The sequence below is a fragment of the Xiphophorus maculatus genome, chromosome 15 (assembly GCF_002775205.1).
Source record: "Xiphophorus maculatus strain JP 163 A chromosome 15, X_maculatus-5.0-male, whole genome shotgun sequence".
Taxonomy (NCBI): Eukaryota; Metazoa; Chordata; class Actinopteri; order Cyprinodontiformes; family Poeciliidae; genus Xiphophorus; species Xiphophorus maculatus.
In genome coordinates this window covers 16,587,114-16,602,122 of record NC_036457.1, presented here as the reverse complement: position 1 = coordinate 16,602,122, position 15,009 = coordinate 16,587,114, and the positions used below count along the sequence as shown (strand labels likewise).

Genomic DNA, 15,009 nt, shown 5'->3' with positions numbered 1-15,009 from the left:
TCGAAACCTCAAGGCTGAAAAGAAAACACATCTTCCATATCAATTTTTAATACAAGAAGGATACTGAATCATTTGCAGTACAAAAGTATTTGAATATCTTAGTTGTGACATTGCATTCTTCCATTTCTCTCCACATCAATCTCTTGCTTTCTTGTGCTGCTGTCCAGATGTTTTTCTTCAACATCTGGCTTGTTCTGTCATATTCATTTAGATCCAGGTAATGAAGGGTTGGACTTAATGTAGAAGGTTGATTTCAGTAGGGCTGAACTGGCTGCCGTTTCACAGTCAGGCAGTGATTGACCAGAACAACACAAAGGGAGAACAACATACATGACATAAAACGTAATTGTTTTTCTCCCCTTTTTCAAATAGCAGAAAGAAAAGGAAAGAAAAAACAGTTGGTCGTGCAAAGCCTCGAGGACTTTAATGTTTTATTTAAAAAGAGAGTTACAGCCCAAAAAAGTCCCCAAGGCAGTTAGACTGCCTTGACTCACACAACTTTGAAGAAGTCAGTCATGAAAAAATAAAGATGCTTAGAGCAGAGTGTGGGCACTGAAACAAAAGTCAATGTGCGTTCTGTCTAATGGGAGCAGAGTGACTTCTTCAATTAAGAGGGAGCATAATTTTCTTTCACTTTAATACTGATAAAGAATGAAAAATCATAAGGATGCCAAGCTCTAAGAAAATACTTAAAATAGCTCAAAATGCTTTGAACATGGTAATTTTTTTCTTAGTAAATATAATTCTAATGGGGCTGCTGACCTCAAACTCACACCAATTCTTACTGATCACTTTCTTTCATGGTTCAAAAAGAAGAGCCGTACCTTCAGTAGCAAAATCATCTTCATGTATGACAATGCACCATCTCATGCTGCAAGAAGTATCACTGTGTCATTGGCTGCTATGGGCATAAAAGGGGAGAAACTCATGGTGTGGTCACCATCCTTCTCTGACCTCAACCCTATTGAGAACCTTTGGAGTTTCCTCAAGCAGAAGATCTGAGGGTGGAATGCAGTTCATATCAAATCAGCAGCTGTGGGAAGGTTTTCTGACATCCTGCAAAGAAATTCAAGCAGAAACTTTCCACAAACTCACAAGTTCAATGGATGCAAGAATTGTGCTGTGATATCAAAGAAGGGATCCTATGTTAACATGGAACTCGGTCTGTTAAGATGTTTTTGATTGGAATAGCTTTTGATTTTAGTAAATGTAACCACTTAATGCTGCACATTCAAAGAATGACCGTTTGCAGTTCTTTATAATCCATAAAATGTTTAGAAAATCTGCTGTGCATAATAATTTGGAACAGTGCATTTTGAGTTTTTTATTTAAAAAAAAACAACAAACTTTTCTCATGGGGAGCTTTGTTCAGTAAAATTTGATTTATACTGTAAAAGTTCATGACTTGAAAATTATACTGAGAAAATATCACTTGCATAATAATTTGGAACATGGTGTAGACAAACCTTTTAAATAGGTGTTTAGTTGATCTGTGACAGAGAAATTGTTTTTTGGGTTTATTAGCTTTCATTGAAACATTTCATTCTATGTGTGAATGAATATTAAATATGTTATATCTTATTCTGACTTTTTGAATTACTGAAATAAATGAAGTTTTCCATGATCTAATTTGTGATGAAGATTTGGCTGGAGGAAAAATGTAATTTTTCATTTCCCCCTCTACAGTCCTCGTCATAAATGCACATCCTGCCATTTACCAAAACAGGAAGAAATATTGTTCTTGCTATTATAGCGTTATTATAGTGTCAGCCTTGTGTGCACCTGCTGCTACTATAACATCTAATTTATCAACTTGGGGCCAGTGCGCGCGCATCGTACTGCCACGGACACACGGAGGCGCCAGAACACTTAAAGCATCGATCCTATCCTGGTATTGACTTGTAGCTCCAGTTTCAAACCAGACGTGAAACTCATTCAGATGCCTCCCTCCTTCTCCGCTGTTCTGTCTCTCTCTGGAGCTCGTTTTTAGCTGCATGTCACTCAGTCGTTCAGTCAGTCAGTCAGTGGCTCCGCTCCGCTGCGCCTGCGCCTGTCTCTCCAGCTCTCCAAAACCGAAACGCGCCACCGCTACCGCCGCCGCCGCCACTGCGGGCATGACATACTACAAGCAGTAGTGATAGTGGGTTTCCGTCTGCTGGCGTTTTGAGAGGATTTTTTTTTAAAAGCGGGGGGGGGAGACGTGGAGACATAAAAGAAGAACAGAGGGAAGAGGTACATTTCTGGCCGTGCCGTGCGTCGAGAGGAGTGGATGAGTCAATGGCTGGGGCACAGCCTGGAGTTCATGCGTTGCAGCTCAAGCCAGTGTCCGTGCCGGAGTGCCTCCGAAAGGGCAGCAAATTTATGAAATGGGATGATGTAAGTAATGGATAGACACACCAGCAGTATTTAAAAAAAATTATGACGACATCTCTGCATAATTTCTATTCGCTTTATTTGCATGCACATGGTCCAATGTAGCATACACAATCTATAAACGACTCATGCAACAACATAGCGGGTAGATTTATTTGCAGTGGGGACCGCAGTGACAGGGGCTCAGTGCTTTACCTTCATGCTTTAATCTAGGAATGCTGCAAGAATGCAGCACCCTGACATGCGCTTTGTTTACATCTTAATGCAGAGTATTTGTAGGAGTACACGCGAGTGAGTGCACGTGCCTTTTCCAAAGCTCGTGCATCAGTGAAATTGACATTTCACAGCTTATCGTACTTCTGCTTGTTCACTTTATTTTTATGGGTTTATTTAAACACCTGTACTGTAGTTGATATGAAAAGACGCAAGTTAAGTCAAATTTCAAACCGAATCCTCTTTCTCAAGAAATAGATGAACACCCTCCTCTAATAATCTTGCACTGACTTCAGATAAAGCTGCCACTCTTCAGATTAAGTTCAAATTAAACGTTTTTCTTATTTTCTTCCATGCTGACAACAAAAGTAGAATTTGAAAGGGACTTTTGTTGTGATCCAGTTACAACCAATTTGAATAACTGTGCTTTTCTTTTCTTCCCTCAACCTGGGTGCAGGCCTGTGTGTACTGTGAGGATTTGCATGCGATTATTTATCTTTGAAACATGTTTTTTCCTTTTCCTGGAATATTTTTTCCTCTAATAAAAGCACCTGAAAATGAGCTTTAAGTAGTGCGGTACTTTAATTATTAGTGAAAGAAATCTGAAATTTGTTTAATTCACAGTTCATGTATACTTTATAGTGCCCTTAATAAATGATCTTGCTTTTAATTTATGGCCATCTTGAAATATAAATTCATGAGCCTCTTGGTGAAAATGCTTGTTATCTTATTTGACTCCAGGTGAGCCAAGCACAGCACAGATGGATGAGGGTTGCAGAAGTGCGAATACAGTCAGTCCAGACGGCAGTGAGGAAATCGTGCACATTCGTAAACATTCCACTCTGTCAATCATCAGAGGACTTGTGAAACACTTTAATTTAATTGCCAAAAAGTGGTCATTCCATCAGCTTTGTCTTTGTTGTAAAAAGGGGCGTCAAGTGTGAGTCAAATGTGAGTCGTTTCCTCAAACAGGCCTGTTTGCAGCCTTTGGCACATGCAGTTGTATCTCCAGAGCCAAATGCCTGCCAGGCCTTTCCTGTGAAATACAGACATACCCACTGATACTTTCTCCGGGTCATTTCCCATCCAGGTCCTTCCCATTTCCTCCCTGTGTCATTTCATGGAAAGAATCACTGTGGAATAGGGAGCCCAATTAATGAATTGAAAGTGGAGAAGAATTAAATGATTTTTTTTTTTCTTCTTATCACAGCTTTGGGTTTGGGGCTTCTCTCCAATTTTTTTCCCCACACGGAATTGTGTAGGTCACAAGAAACACAATATGGATGTGCCTCTTTCATTTACTGCTTTCCTCTGATGTGGGTTTTATTTATCTATGCTTCTACTTTGCTGAAAATTAAATTTTGTGCTTCTCGCTAGGCACATGAATGATGTAAAATTTGTTCATGGTGCAGAAATCACATACAATAACATTATATATGAACAGCAGCTATGATTTTATGGAAAAGTAGGCAGTATGAGAAACTGAAGTAAACTCCAGCCAGGACTGTTAGGGAAAGAAAGGACAATCTGATCACCTCTAAATGTTTGCAAAAGTCCCACAGAAAGGTGGAGGCATGTTATTTGTTTTAACTAAGGCAGTCAGACATTTTTCTTTTCTATAGAACCGTTTCAGTCATTTTAAATTGAACTGTTGACTATAATAACTTTTGAAAAGGTGTCATCAGTTCAGACAAAAGCTGAAAGCTCAACATGATCAAACCGAACAACTTTCTTGTGAAAAATTCAGTCTTCCTGTTATCTGCTGGAAGTATTACTCTCACTATCCCATTGCCTGTATGAGCAGAAGACATTTTCCAAAAAAAAGTTTTATTTCAAAAAGCTTATTTTATCTAACAACTTTTAAACACTGCACTTCCTTTAGTAATGTCTTTCATATTTCAAAGCATTTTTGTCATCAGGATGTGATACTGCCATGATGCATTTACTAATCAGTAATCAATATCTGATAAGTCATTTATTGATCAGGATTTTAAGCTAAAAACTAGTCGATTTCTAGGTGCACCTGTACTGATAAATGGAGGTTAAGACGAAACCTAATTTGTCATTATGATTTTTGGAAGATATGTATACACATTACTGGATCAGTAATGTAAAGTAAAAAGGTTACTTTGGAATCATCCCCATTTTTTGTATGATGCACTCTGAAAGAGATCTTATCTGTCTGCACAAGGGAGCTTAAAATCCAGTGAAAGTAGCAGGATATGTCATTAGGAGACAGAGCAGCAATGTGCAGAACTCAAATCTCCTCAATAACATTCCCCCTTAGGTGAGCGCTAATGGCACAGATGCTTCGCTAAAAAGAATAATGACAGTGTTTCTTGGCAGGGATAAGTGACCTCAGGGTTTGTACTTTTGTCATTCATTCTGCCCTTCGTTTGACAAAAATAAGACCACAGCTTGCTAAGGTTGTCCAGACAAATGACGATAATATTAATAATAAAAAAAGCTAAGCTAAAAGCAGATGGGAAATGCTCATTCTTGGCTCACCAGAAACAATAGAAATTTGTTGAAAGCAAGAGGAATACACAACAGTTGTTTTTTTGTTTTGTTTTGTTTTTTTTAGAAAAATGAAATGCAATAATACAAACCACCGGAAGTTTCTGTGTGGTTTTTTTTATTTTCAGTCCCAAGACAAAATCTTCACTTAGAGCCCATAATGGCTTAATGTGTTTGTTATGGTGGCCATGGAGAGTTAAGACATTAAGAAGCTGGTGAAAATGACCGCTCTCACATCATTAGGTTGATTCCCAGAGCTCACAAACCATCCTTTATTCCTTCCACTAACATCAGAACCAATCCATCAAATGCCACATCCTGTCCCACTGCATAAATGCTTGAACTGGTTTAATGGAAATGTGAACGTTTTTACGAAATGCTGATCCACTTCATTATTAATTCATTTTCTAGGAATCACTAGAAATCACTGCACTGTTTATTGAGTGCAGGAAATTTATATTTATCTGTAAAAGTGGAGTTGGAGGAACTAAAAGGCAGACAGTGACTTTTATGAAGATTTTATGTAGACTATCACAAATGAGTATATCGGGAGAATGAAAATCTAAATAGTGATGCTCCTTTTATCCTGATGCCCAACAAAAAAACTTGAAGTGCAACAAACTGTCTTCAGATGTCAGCTAATTACACTATTTGTTACAAAAATGTAACACTTCACATCCATTTGAGCTTACCATAATAAAATGTCATGGTGACAGCTTCATGTTGTGGAGATGCTTCTTTATAGGGACAGGGAGGCTTGTCAGCATTGATAGAAAGATATTTGGAGCTAAATACAGAACTAAATCTGTTAGAGGCTACACAAGACTGGGCCAAGGGTGAAGTTTTACCTTCATCTGGACAACAAACATAAACCCATAACCGAAGTTAGATGAAAGCATCCTGAAATATTGTGGCCTATTCAAAGTCCAGACTTCAATGCAGTTGAAAATGCATTTCGTAATAAATATCCATATGAACAAGAAATATAAATGTGCACTTTCCTATTTATAATTTTCTTTCACCATTCACAGTTTTCTGCTACTCCGTATTTTTCTATCACCTGCAGTTTCAAATAAATTGGGGTGGTGGATGTAGCGCACCAACAAATGAAAGCAAAAGTATGAATAGGCTTGCATGCCACTTTACTAAACGCTAACATAAAGCGGGGTGTTCTGCCTTCGCCCCATGCAGGTTTTTCTCACTCAGTCAAGCCTACAAAGATTGTGCAATCATGCGTGCACAACCAAAACTGATACTTACGAGTCTTTATTAGATTTCAAGTGAATGTTGAGTTGCCAAAATTAGCATCCCTATAGCAAATGCTTCTGATACAACACTTTACCAGTTCTAACTCAGAATATGTCATTCATTCACTTTTCACTCAGGTCTTTTCTTCCTGTACAGTATTTGCTTTCCCTTTTACCTCTTCAGTGTCCACATGGATCTTAGTGTTGCTCAGTCATGGAGGAAATGCGATTTTTGTATTCTGTTGAAGTAATTTTATTTCAACACAATAAAATTATTATTGTTCTCTCTACCACAGTACTGTTGGATCTGAGGTCTACAATCTCCCAGTCAAATGGTTTCATGATATGTTGAACTTTAAGTGGCATGGGGTCACACAAATAGATATGTGTAGCACATTCTCACCATTAGTTCTGCCTCCAAATGTTGTGTTAGGGACCTCATTAGTTGCCTCATGAAGACACTTTGAAGATTTTGCAGCAAATGTGGTTTTTGATTTCCCGGATATCACAGATATGTCTGATTGAAGAGGACAATATGCTGCTGTTCAGCTGAACTGCTGCCACAATGCGATGCTGGGGAAGAAAAAGGGCAAAGCCTCTTTCTTTTTATAGCGGCATCCAATAATATGTGGCGTTGCCATGTGCGCCTCAGGGTCAAATTGTGTCTGTGAAACATGGGACCGTCTTTATGTAGAAGCTGTGGGAAAGCATTTCCCCTTTGCAAGAAGGAAATGGTAACATCAGCTTTAAAACAACCTGTAGCCATGAATGCAGCCGCAGCAAATACACTCACACGCCAGTGAACTGGTCATTTGTGGCAGTGCCTTATCATGAATTGAAAAGTACCCTATAAGGAAAGGATTGTGTGTAAAGTGCAACATAAACAGCGGTTTTAATGTCATTTCAGACTCTGGAATGCAAGTGTTGGTAGAAAAAAAGTATGCTTTGATGCTGACAGGAAAATTAACCAGTTTACCCCAGGGAATATCCCGTCATATGTACTTGCGTATAAGCCATAAGAGGGGTGCAGTGTTACATGGTGACACACTGATTGACTCCAGATGTCTTGTCTTTCGTACTACAGGATTCTACCACTGTGACCCCTGTGACTCTAACGGTTGACCCCAAAGGCTACTTCCTGTACTGGATTGACCAGAACAAGGTAAAACACCAACTTTTGAAGTTGGAGGGTTTTTAGTTTGACTCTTGACCTACATGCTTACAAAGCTGCAAGAAAACAACATTCCTCTATTAGGTTTATATAACATTTAGTTATTGTTGCAGCAGCATAAACAGTTGTTTTCCACATTTCTGTTGTGAAATGATCAAAACTTACAATTAGATTGGAATCTTGTGTATTTTTTGTGTTATTACTAGTCTGAAGGCTTTGTGTGTGCTTTGATGGATGCAAAGCAAGGACAAACTATCACAGGCATTTGTTACTATGTTAATCAGACTACGGGCAAAACTGCAAATTGTGAAGAACAGATTGTAGCTCTTGCAGTTGCTCTTTTTAAAAAAAAAAAAAAAATCAGACTCGGGCTTAAATTTGAACAAGTGTCAAAGTTAAGAAGTAATATAAATATTTATCTGCAGGCTACAAAAGTAAGATAGCCCTTTGTGCTTAAAAACCATCTATAATGTAGTCTTGCATGCTGCAGGTTAAATAATAGGAGGCTGTCATGAGATTCCCACGTTATGATAACCAAAGGTAGACATACCATATTTCTTTAACGTTATAAAACTTTCATCTGAAAAATGTAAACCTCAGAGTACATTGTGTTTTCATTGCTTTTATTTAAACTATAAAGAAACAAATGTTCCTCCTATTGCTAAACTATTTTAATGTAATAATCATTACTGTTTATCAAAACATTGCTGTTGTACAAAGCATTTATTTCTTGATTTACTATTTTGATTTGTAGGCAGAAGAAGGTATATGGACAAACTACCATTTAAGTTAAGAAGGACGATCTATACCTTTCCATTATTTTACTCTTTAAAGAGTAACAAGAAGTGGATAATAGCTGGTTAATCAGTTGGTCTAAGCTACCTTAATAAAAGTGATCAATTGTGTTGTTTTTGTTTGTGTACAATGAGTGTCAGTATTTTTTGCTGTGGGAAATCTTTGCAAACAACTATATTTGTCTTCCAAGCGAGGAAAGAAAAGTGCAGGATTCTTTCAGCCATCTGGCTGGTAGTGTGCAGCAACATGTGGGGGAGTGGCAGAAATGTGTTACACAATAATCCACATTCTTGTCCTTTAGCACTTTTTGTGGCATCTTATTAAGAAGGACTTAAACCGTCACATCTGTATGAAAACAGTGGCATGAAACCATAATTTTAGAAAAAAACCTTTATGTACCATGGTAGTGTGCTTCATTCTTTGAAAACTCAAACATTACCAAATCAGAAATCATGATCTGGTGGTAACACCAAGTGGTAATCCACTGTCCGGCCATTATGTTGAATACAGTACTGAAAAGTGAACTGTGTGGTGACACTCTGTTTTCGTTGTGGCCTCATTAATCTATCTTGTCACACACCTTTATGAGTTGGAGATCTGTTACAAACTCTTGGGCTATGTTTACTACAAACACAGGGTACCTTTAGTGTGTTTATATTGAAAAAAACACACACACCCAGATCCAGACTGGACTGCACTTTCTATGGTTGTGCCTTCCAGTTGCCTGCCATTGTGTGCTTGGCCAAATTGATCTGTTCCCACAAAAGAAGGTGTAACTTAAACAGTAAAAAAAACTGTGTTGAGAAAGAGAGAAATTCTAACTGTTTCACCCAGAGTGCTTAACATGACACCTGTGTGAATACTCTGTTGTTTTGTGCCTTCAGTTATTACTGAAAGACACCAGGAGCAATGTTGTGAAATTACCTCTGCTGATAATGCTAATGTTGATTATTATTATTATTATTATTAAGTTTATTTGATAGGGACAGACACACATCGACATAGACAAACTGAACAGAACAACAGTCCCATGTTTGCGTCGTAGTGCAATAGCAATAGCAACAGCTAATTCTCAGCACTTGTCCCTAGATGGGCTTTTTAACAGTACCTCCAATGTGAGAAAACACTTCCTCCTAGCTTACTTTGGTAAAAGTGGGCATAATTTGCACTACTCCCAGTTTGTTCTGTTTATTTGGATATGCAGTACAGCTGTTGAGCTCAGGGACTTGATTACTTTAGTGATTTGAACATAGATCAGCTTGTCCAACGCCTCCAAACAGCTTGATAGACATAATGTGTTCCTGTTCTATTTATGTGTAGAACTTTATCAGCAGTGTTAGTCTGGCGGAGACTAATTAATAGCAAGAATTGATTTGATGCTTTCCTAGATGAGCATTTTATACTGCAGTGATGGCAGAGCACAGACAGGAGTGCTGACCGAGACTTAACCTCGGCACACAAGGAGTCTTCTAACTCCTGCTTTATAACAGGCAAAGGATGCGATGCCAGCCTAATGTAAATAATACACTGTCTGTGGAAAAAGAGGCAGTGTCTGCAGGGAAAGTGAACTGTTCTATTAAGCAATTAACAAGGGAAGAGAGCAAGTGAGAGATAAACTGTGAGTGTTACTCGCTAAGAAAATTGAGAGAGGCTGGGACAGGTTGGCATTAGTTCACTATTATTTCCTGTCCCTCTATTATGAGGCAGGAAGTTGGAATGATTAGCCTTTTGCATCAATGTGTCTGGATCTGCTTGTGTGTATTTATGGATGTGGATGTCTGCTCAGTCTCCCAGCACTGAGAACAATCCTGCCTCGCACATAATAACTCAAGCTGATACCAAGCAAAACCCTAGGTAAAACTCTATTAGGGCATAAAGAAAGGCATCCACTATCTTGCTTTGTGCCACTGTGTGTTTGTATGCGTTTGTGAAGATGCCTTGTCTCATGTGTTTACTAACATTTATTCATTATGGTATTAGACATCTGTTCAGCAGACCGATTTAAACAAGCTGTAATGTTCTGTCCAGTTGTTACGGGTGTTTGTGGTGGCCTGCAGAGTAAAAGCATTCCTTGGATTCTTCAGAAGCAAAGCAGAATTGTACTGTGTGCCAACTTGCCTGACTTTTAAACTGTCATTAACACTGATGGATTTAGGTATTTCCTGTACTTAATGTTTTACTGTGTAATGAACTTCTTGAAGCAGCACTCATTTAGGGCTCTGGCAACCAAAGTGGTTCCAGTGCTAAACCAAACCTGATGCTAGAGTGTGAAAAAAAAGTTAGGAGCTACAGTCATTTTCCACTGCTGGATTACCAGCTTGGTGCTAGACTATTTTGTCACTAAAAATCTTTCTTCCACTGGTGATGACTTAATTAAACAGGGGTACAGTGACAATGTAAGTAATGTAGGTACTATGTTTCACCTATTCTAACATTTAGAATATGGGTTGCTGCTATTATTTTTGTCATTTAGTATGATTTGCAGTCATACATGGGATCCTCAATCCTAGATTTGAGGACCCAGTCAGTGTTTTTGAAGGTTGTTTAAAATCCTGACTGGTAGTTTAATACAGCAGTGCAAGTGGATGTAAAACACACAGTTTTAGGCAGGATTTATTGACTCTAACTCTTGCTACTGAAAGACCCTACAGTGTTTAGAATTGTAAATGCAAACACTGTTTATAGAAATATCTGAGTGGCTGGGTGCAGCTCTCTGTGGTGCTAGTTAAACATACAACTCTGTGTTTTTACTGATTGTCAGAACTGATATGGTTTGTCTCGATATGCAAAAGTGAGTGCAGTCAGGGTTAAATATTTTTAATGCGTCTAAGGTGCCTTTTTTTTTTCAATCTGAATTTTTCCATTTTTTTTAAACATCTGTGAAGTCCATGACTGAAATAAGTCAAATATCTTTCTCTGGATGTGGTGGCGGACACATTTCAAGTGACTCATAAACATTTGTTTTTGTCTGGCCCAGCATAGAGGTGGTTCTAAGATGGGACTAGTTTTATAGTCAAAGTTTGATGGTTACTTTTCGAAACCAGTACTAGAACCAGTTTGGCAGGAAAAAAGTCCCATTCCCAAACTACAGAGTTGTTTAAATATTTGAATACTTGTTCCTTCCTGAGAGAAAACCCCTTTTTAGTTAATGAATATCTTAATGAAACATGGAACATTAGTAATGGACACTTGCCAGAACAAGGCTTTGTTGACCCCGTTAGAAAACTTTAGCACACAGTTTTCTGATGTAACCACAAGATTTTAAACTAAAAAAAGAATAATATTTCTGTTCCTATGGTCTCACAGTACTTGAAGCCTTCCATGATTAACAGGTGTGGCAATCTAAATGAGTAATTCATCTAAACTTTTCATTAAACAAAACAAGAAAAAAAACCACAGCTCCGAAAACATGATTGTTCACGGATTAATTTTAAATAATATAATATTATATAACTGTGTTGGAGCTGCAATTGTACCAGACTGCAGCATCATACCTTCACCCACTTGTACAAGAAATGAACTTTAGATTCACTTTTCAGTTTTTATATAAAATGTTCCTGATAATACTGGTCATGAAATAGATTTGCAATATTTAAATATTTCTTAAATTTTCTTATGTTTTTTCCCCATCTCTGATCTTCAGTTTTTCTTTTTTCTCCTTAGTATTGTGGTATTCAAGTATTCTGTGGTAAATCCTGTGGAAGACTAAAAACACACATTCATCCAGCCATTACATGACTTTTTAGGGAAATGTAAAGGAAATGTAGGTAACCTGTTAATGGCAGCAATTCACCACAAAGAGCCTGGATCAAATGCTAAGCTTAATTTGAGTTTTCACTTCCCTCCCTTCGCTATTGGACTTTTGCCAAAACAAAACCTCTGACAAAGCTGGTTCTGTTGTGGAGAATTCAAATGCAGTAGTCTGATGTAGCTCCAAGGTGTTGCACTTTCTCTGCTTGGTTACAGGTGTAAACTGTTTAGAGCTGAATGCAGTGCTAGCTGTGTTGTTATGCTTCACGCTGCTAAATTCTCACTCAGGACACGGCTATGTAAATGATTGCTGTAATAAATTTCCCACGTTTGCATGTGTTTGGTTCATAGTTCATCCGGACAGCTTCTTTCTAGTTTTTGCAGGGTCTCTTTCTTCTTTTGAAAGACTGGCTTCAATAAACATTTTCACAAATTCACAAGTGGAAAAAGCAAATAAATAACGTCCCATCACACATAAGGAATGTATTAACAGCGTTGTGTGTATTCACAGATAATAATTTTCTCAGTTATTAATAAAACTCATGTTTTTTTTTCCTCATAAAGAAGTTGTTTTAAGTTAGAAAACCGAGAACAGGAATATTTTTGGGGGCCAGAGTTAAGAACTTAATAAAATACTTCCTTCCATGTTTCGGCCTTTCTGCTTCTGTGGCTGAAAAAAGAACCCATCTTGATATTCTTTAACGGCTTACTGCTTGTTGGGAAACTAATATCAACGTTTAAGTTACTTTGCAGTCTTTAGATGAAGTTAGTCTTTACCCTTTTCTTATGCAAGACTGTTTAATATAACTGAAATGTGTTTAAATGGTATTGGTGATAGTGTCAACAGTCGGTCAAAGCAGAGATATCAAAGGATTGTCTACTAGACCCATTTCATAAAGCCTTTAAAATTATATCAATAGGGAACGTCTTAATATTTAGCTTGCCTTACTGTTTTAAAGATCAGTTACTATTAAAATCCATTTGTACACTGTGCCATTAAAAATTAATGACACACACACAACGTGCCCCAAAATTTATATACCATTTCACCTCTATTATGAGGAATGAACTTTACCGGACTGAAGTTGTTGGTTTAATATCCTTCAATATTAAAAACTATGTTTAAACTGTTTTAAACAGAGTGTTCTTCAGGATGTACCTATTCTAGGTTTTTACCTAATCTTTTTTTTTATTCCTTAAAAAAAAGAAAAAGATTGCAATACTTTTTTTCCTTCTCAGACATCATTATCCAGGAGAGGCCAAATCCATTCATCTGGCCAAATATATTATCAGTATACAAAATGCAAATGCATGGTGCTCACAATATGTTGTGATGAGAATTTCAGTTGCATTTATTGCGCAGCTCTAAAAGGTGTATAAAGCATTCATCCAAAACCAGCAAATATTTGCTAAGAACAAAATCTTTGCACTTAATTGTTACCTACATTTGAAGCTGCATTCAATTTCTTTTGTTGTTTTATTACATTGCTGCAGTTAGTCATTGTAACGAGAGGACGCCTTTCCTAGATATTCTGATTCACATTTATACACACCATTTCAAGATGGACACTTGTATTTAGCTTAACACTTGACAGAGGCTGCTGTAAACCCAAAGTCCTCAACTTGTTTAGAATCACGCTGTGGTAATGTCAGGCACGAACAGGTGGCTGCACATGTTAAAAATACATTCGTACGTCTAGTGGTTGTGGCTGCTTTTAGTGGGAGGAGCAATGGAGCAATACAACACTGGGAGGTGGAGTGACTCAGTTAAATTAACAGCCTTTTAGTTTAGTTGCCATGGTTGCCTTGTGACAGCATACACCTTGGAAATGTCACATTCTCTCTTTCGTCGCCCGCTCATATTCTGAGGAACATTGCCACTTGGAAACTGATATCATCGTTTCCGTCTGCAGGCGTGTGGGGGTGTGTATGCGAGTGTGTATATCCCACTAAGCAGGCTGTGGTAGTAACAAAAGGTTAAACACTTTCTCTTGGGAGATTTATGTTTCAGGAGTGTGCCAATTTCAGGACATTCCCTTGACAAGCACTCAGCATATGGCACTGAATGATGTTCAGAGGTGAAACACAGGCCAACCCGGGCCAAAACCAGACTTACACAGTTGGCAGCTGGTATGCGACGGCCGACTCTGAATGAAGCTCCAATTGAGCTAATGCACAGCAAGAGTCCAGCGCTTTAATACACACTTGAACAAAACCACACACCTTTTCCTCTCAGCTCTGTCATAGCAGAGCTCACACATCTGTTTTTTACCCACACAGCAATTTTCCATGATTACAGAGGCTGCTGCTGCTCCTCTACCTCCGTCAGCAACTATATGGGGTTGAGAGACAAGGTATAAATCTGCAGCCAATCGACTGAAAGTGAATTGTGGCCTCTGCCAAGTTACAGCTGGGCACACAAAGGCCATATTTCATCTGTATCAGTAGTGAGAGAAAGGGACTGAGTGTGGATGAGAAATATTAGGGAGATGAATATGACAAAGCTCTTGGAAAATAAATTTTATCATATTTCACATTTTGGTGACATCGGTTAGTCTGACATTTTATTTTCAGAATGACTGGATCAGGTACTTTAAAGCTACCAGATTACATTTAGAACCTCCTCTGTCTTTTGTAGCTCAGTAATTAGTTCCTAAAGCTTGTAGTTATGTTATTTGAAATAACAGGTTGTGGTTGTATTTTTTCTTGTCTGTAATGACAATATTATTTTGGTGTTGCATAGTTGATAGTAACCACACCCAAACATTAAGTAACAGCTGTCCATTGGGTTGCTGTGTTTACAAACCAAGACATTGCTTATACCCAACACTGGTTGAAAAGTATTCAACCTGGACTTAAAAAAAAATTAAGAGTAAGATTAAGATTTTATGTCTTAAAGTTTATTATCGGGTTTAGTTTTCTGAACAAAGACATTCTAAAAAA

General features: G+C 37.9%; 1 protein-coding gene across 1 annotated transcript in view; it reads left to right on the top strand.

The window, feature by feature from the left end:
• Positions 1-1,925: 1,925 nt before the first annotated feature.
• plcb1 (phospholipase C beta 1) overlaps positions 1,926-15,009 on the top strand; it is a 118,115-nt gene continuing 105,031 nt past the window's right edge. The window contains exons 1-2 of the mRNA XM_005805628.3: positions 1,926-2,376; positions 7,435-7,512. Coding sequence (XP_005805685.1) covers positions 2,278-2,376; positions 7,435-7,512 — 177 coding nt within the window. The 5' untranslated portion in view covers positions 1,926-2,277. The remainder of the gene's footprint in view (positions 2,377-7,434; positions 7,513-15,009) is intronic.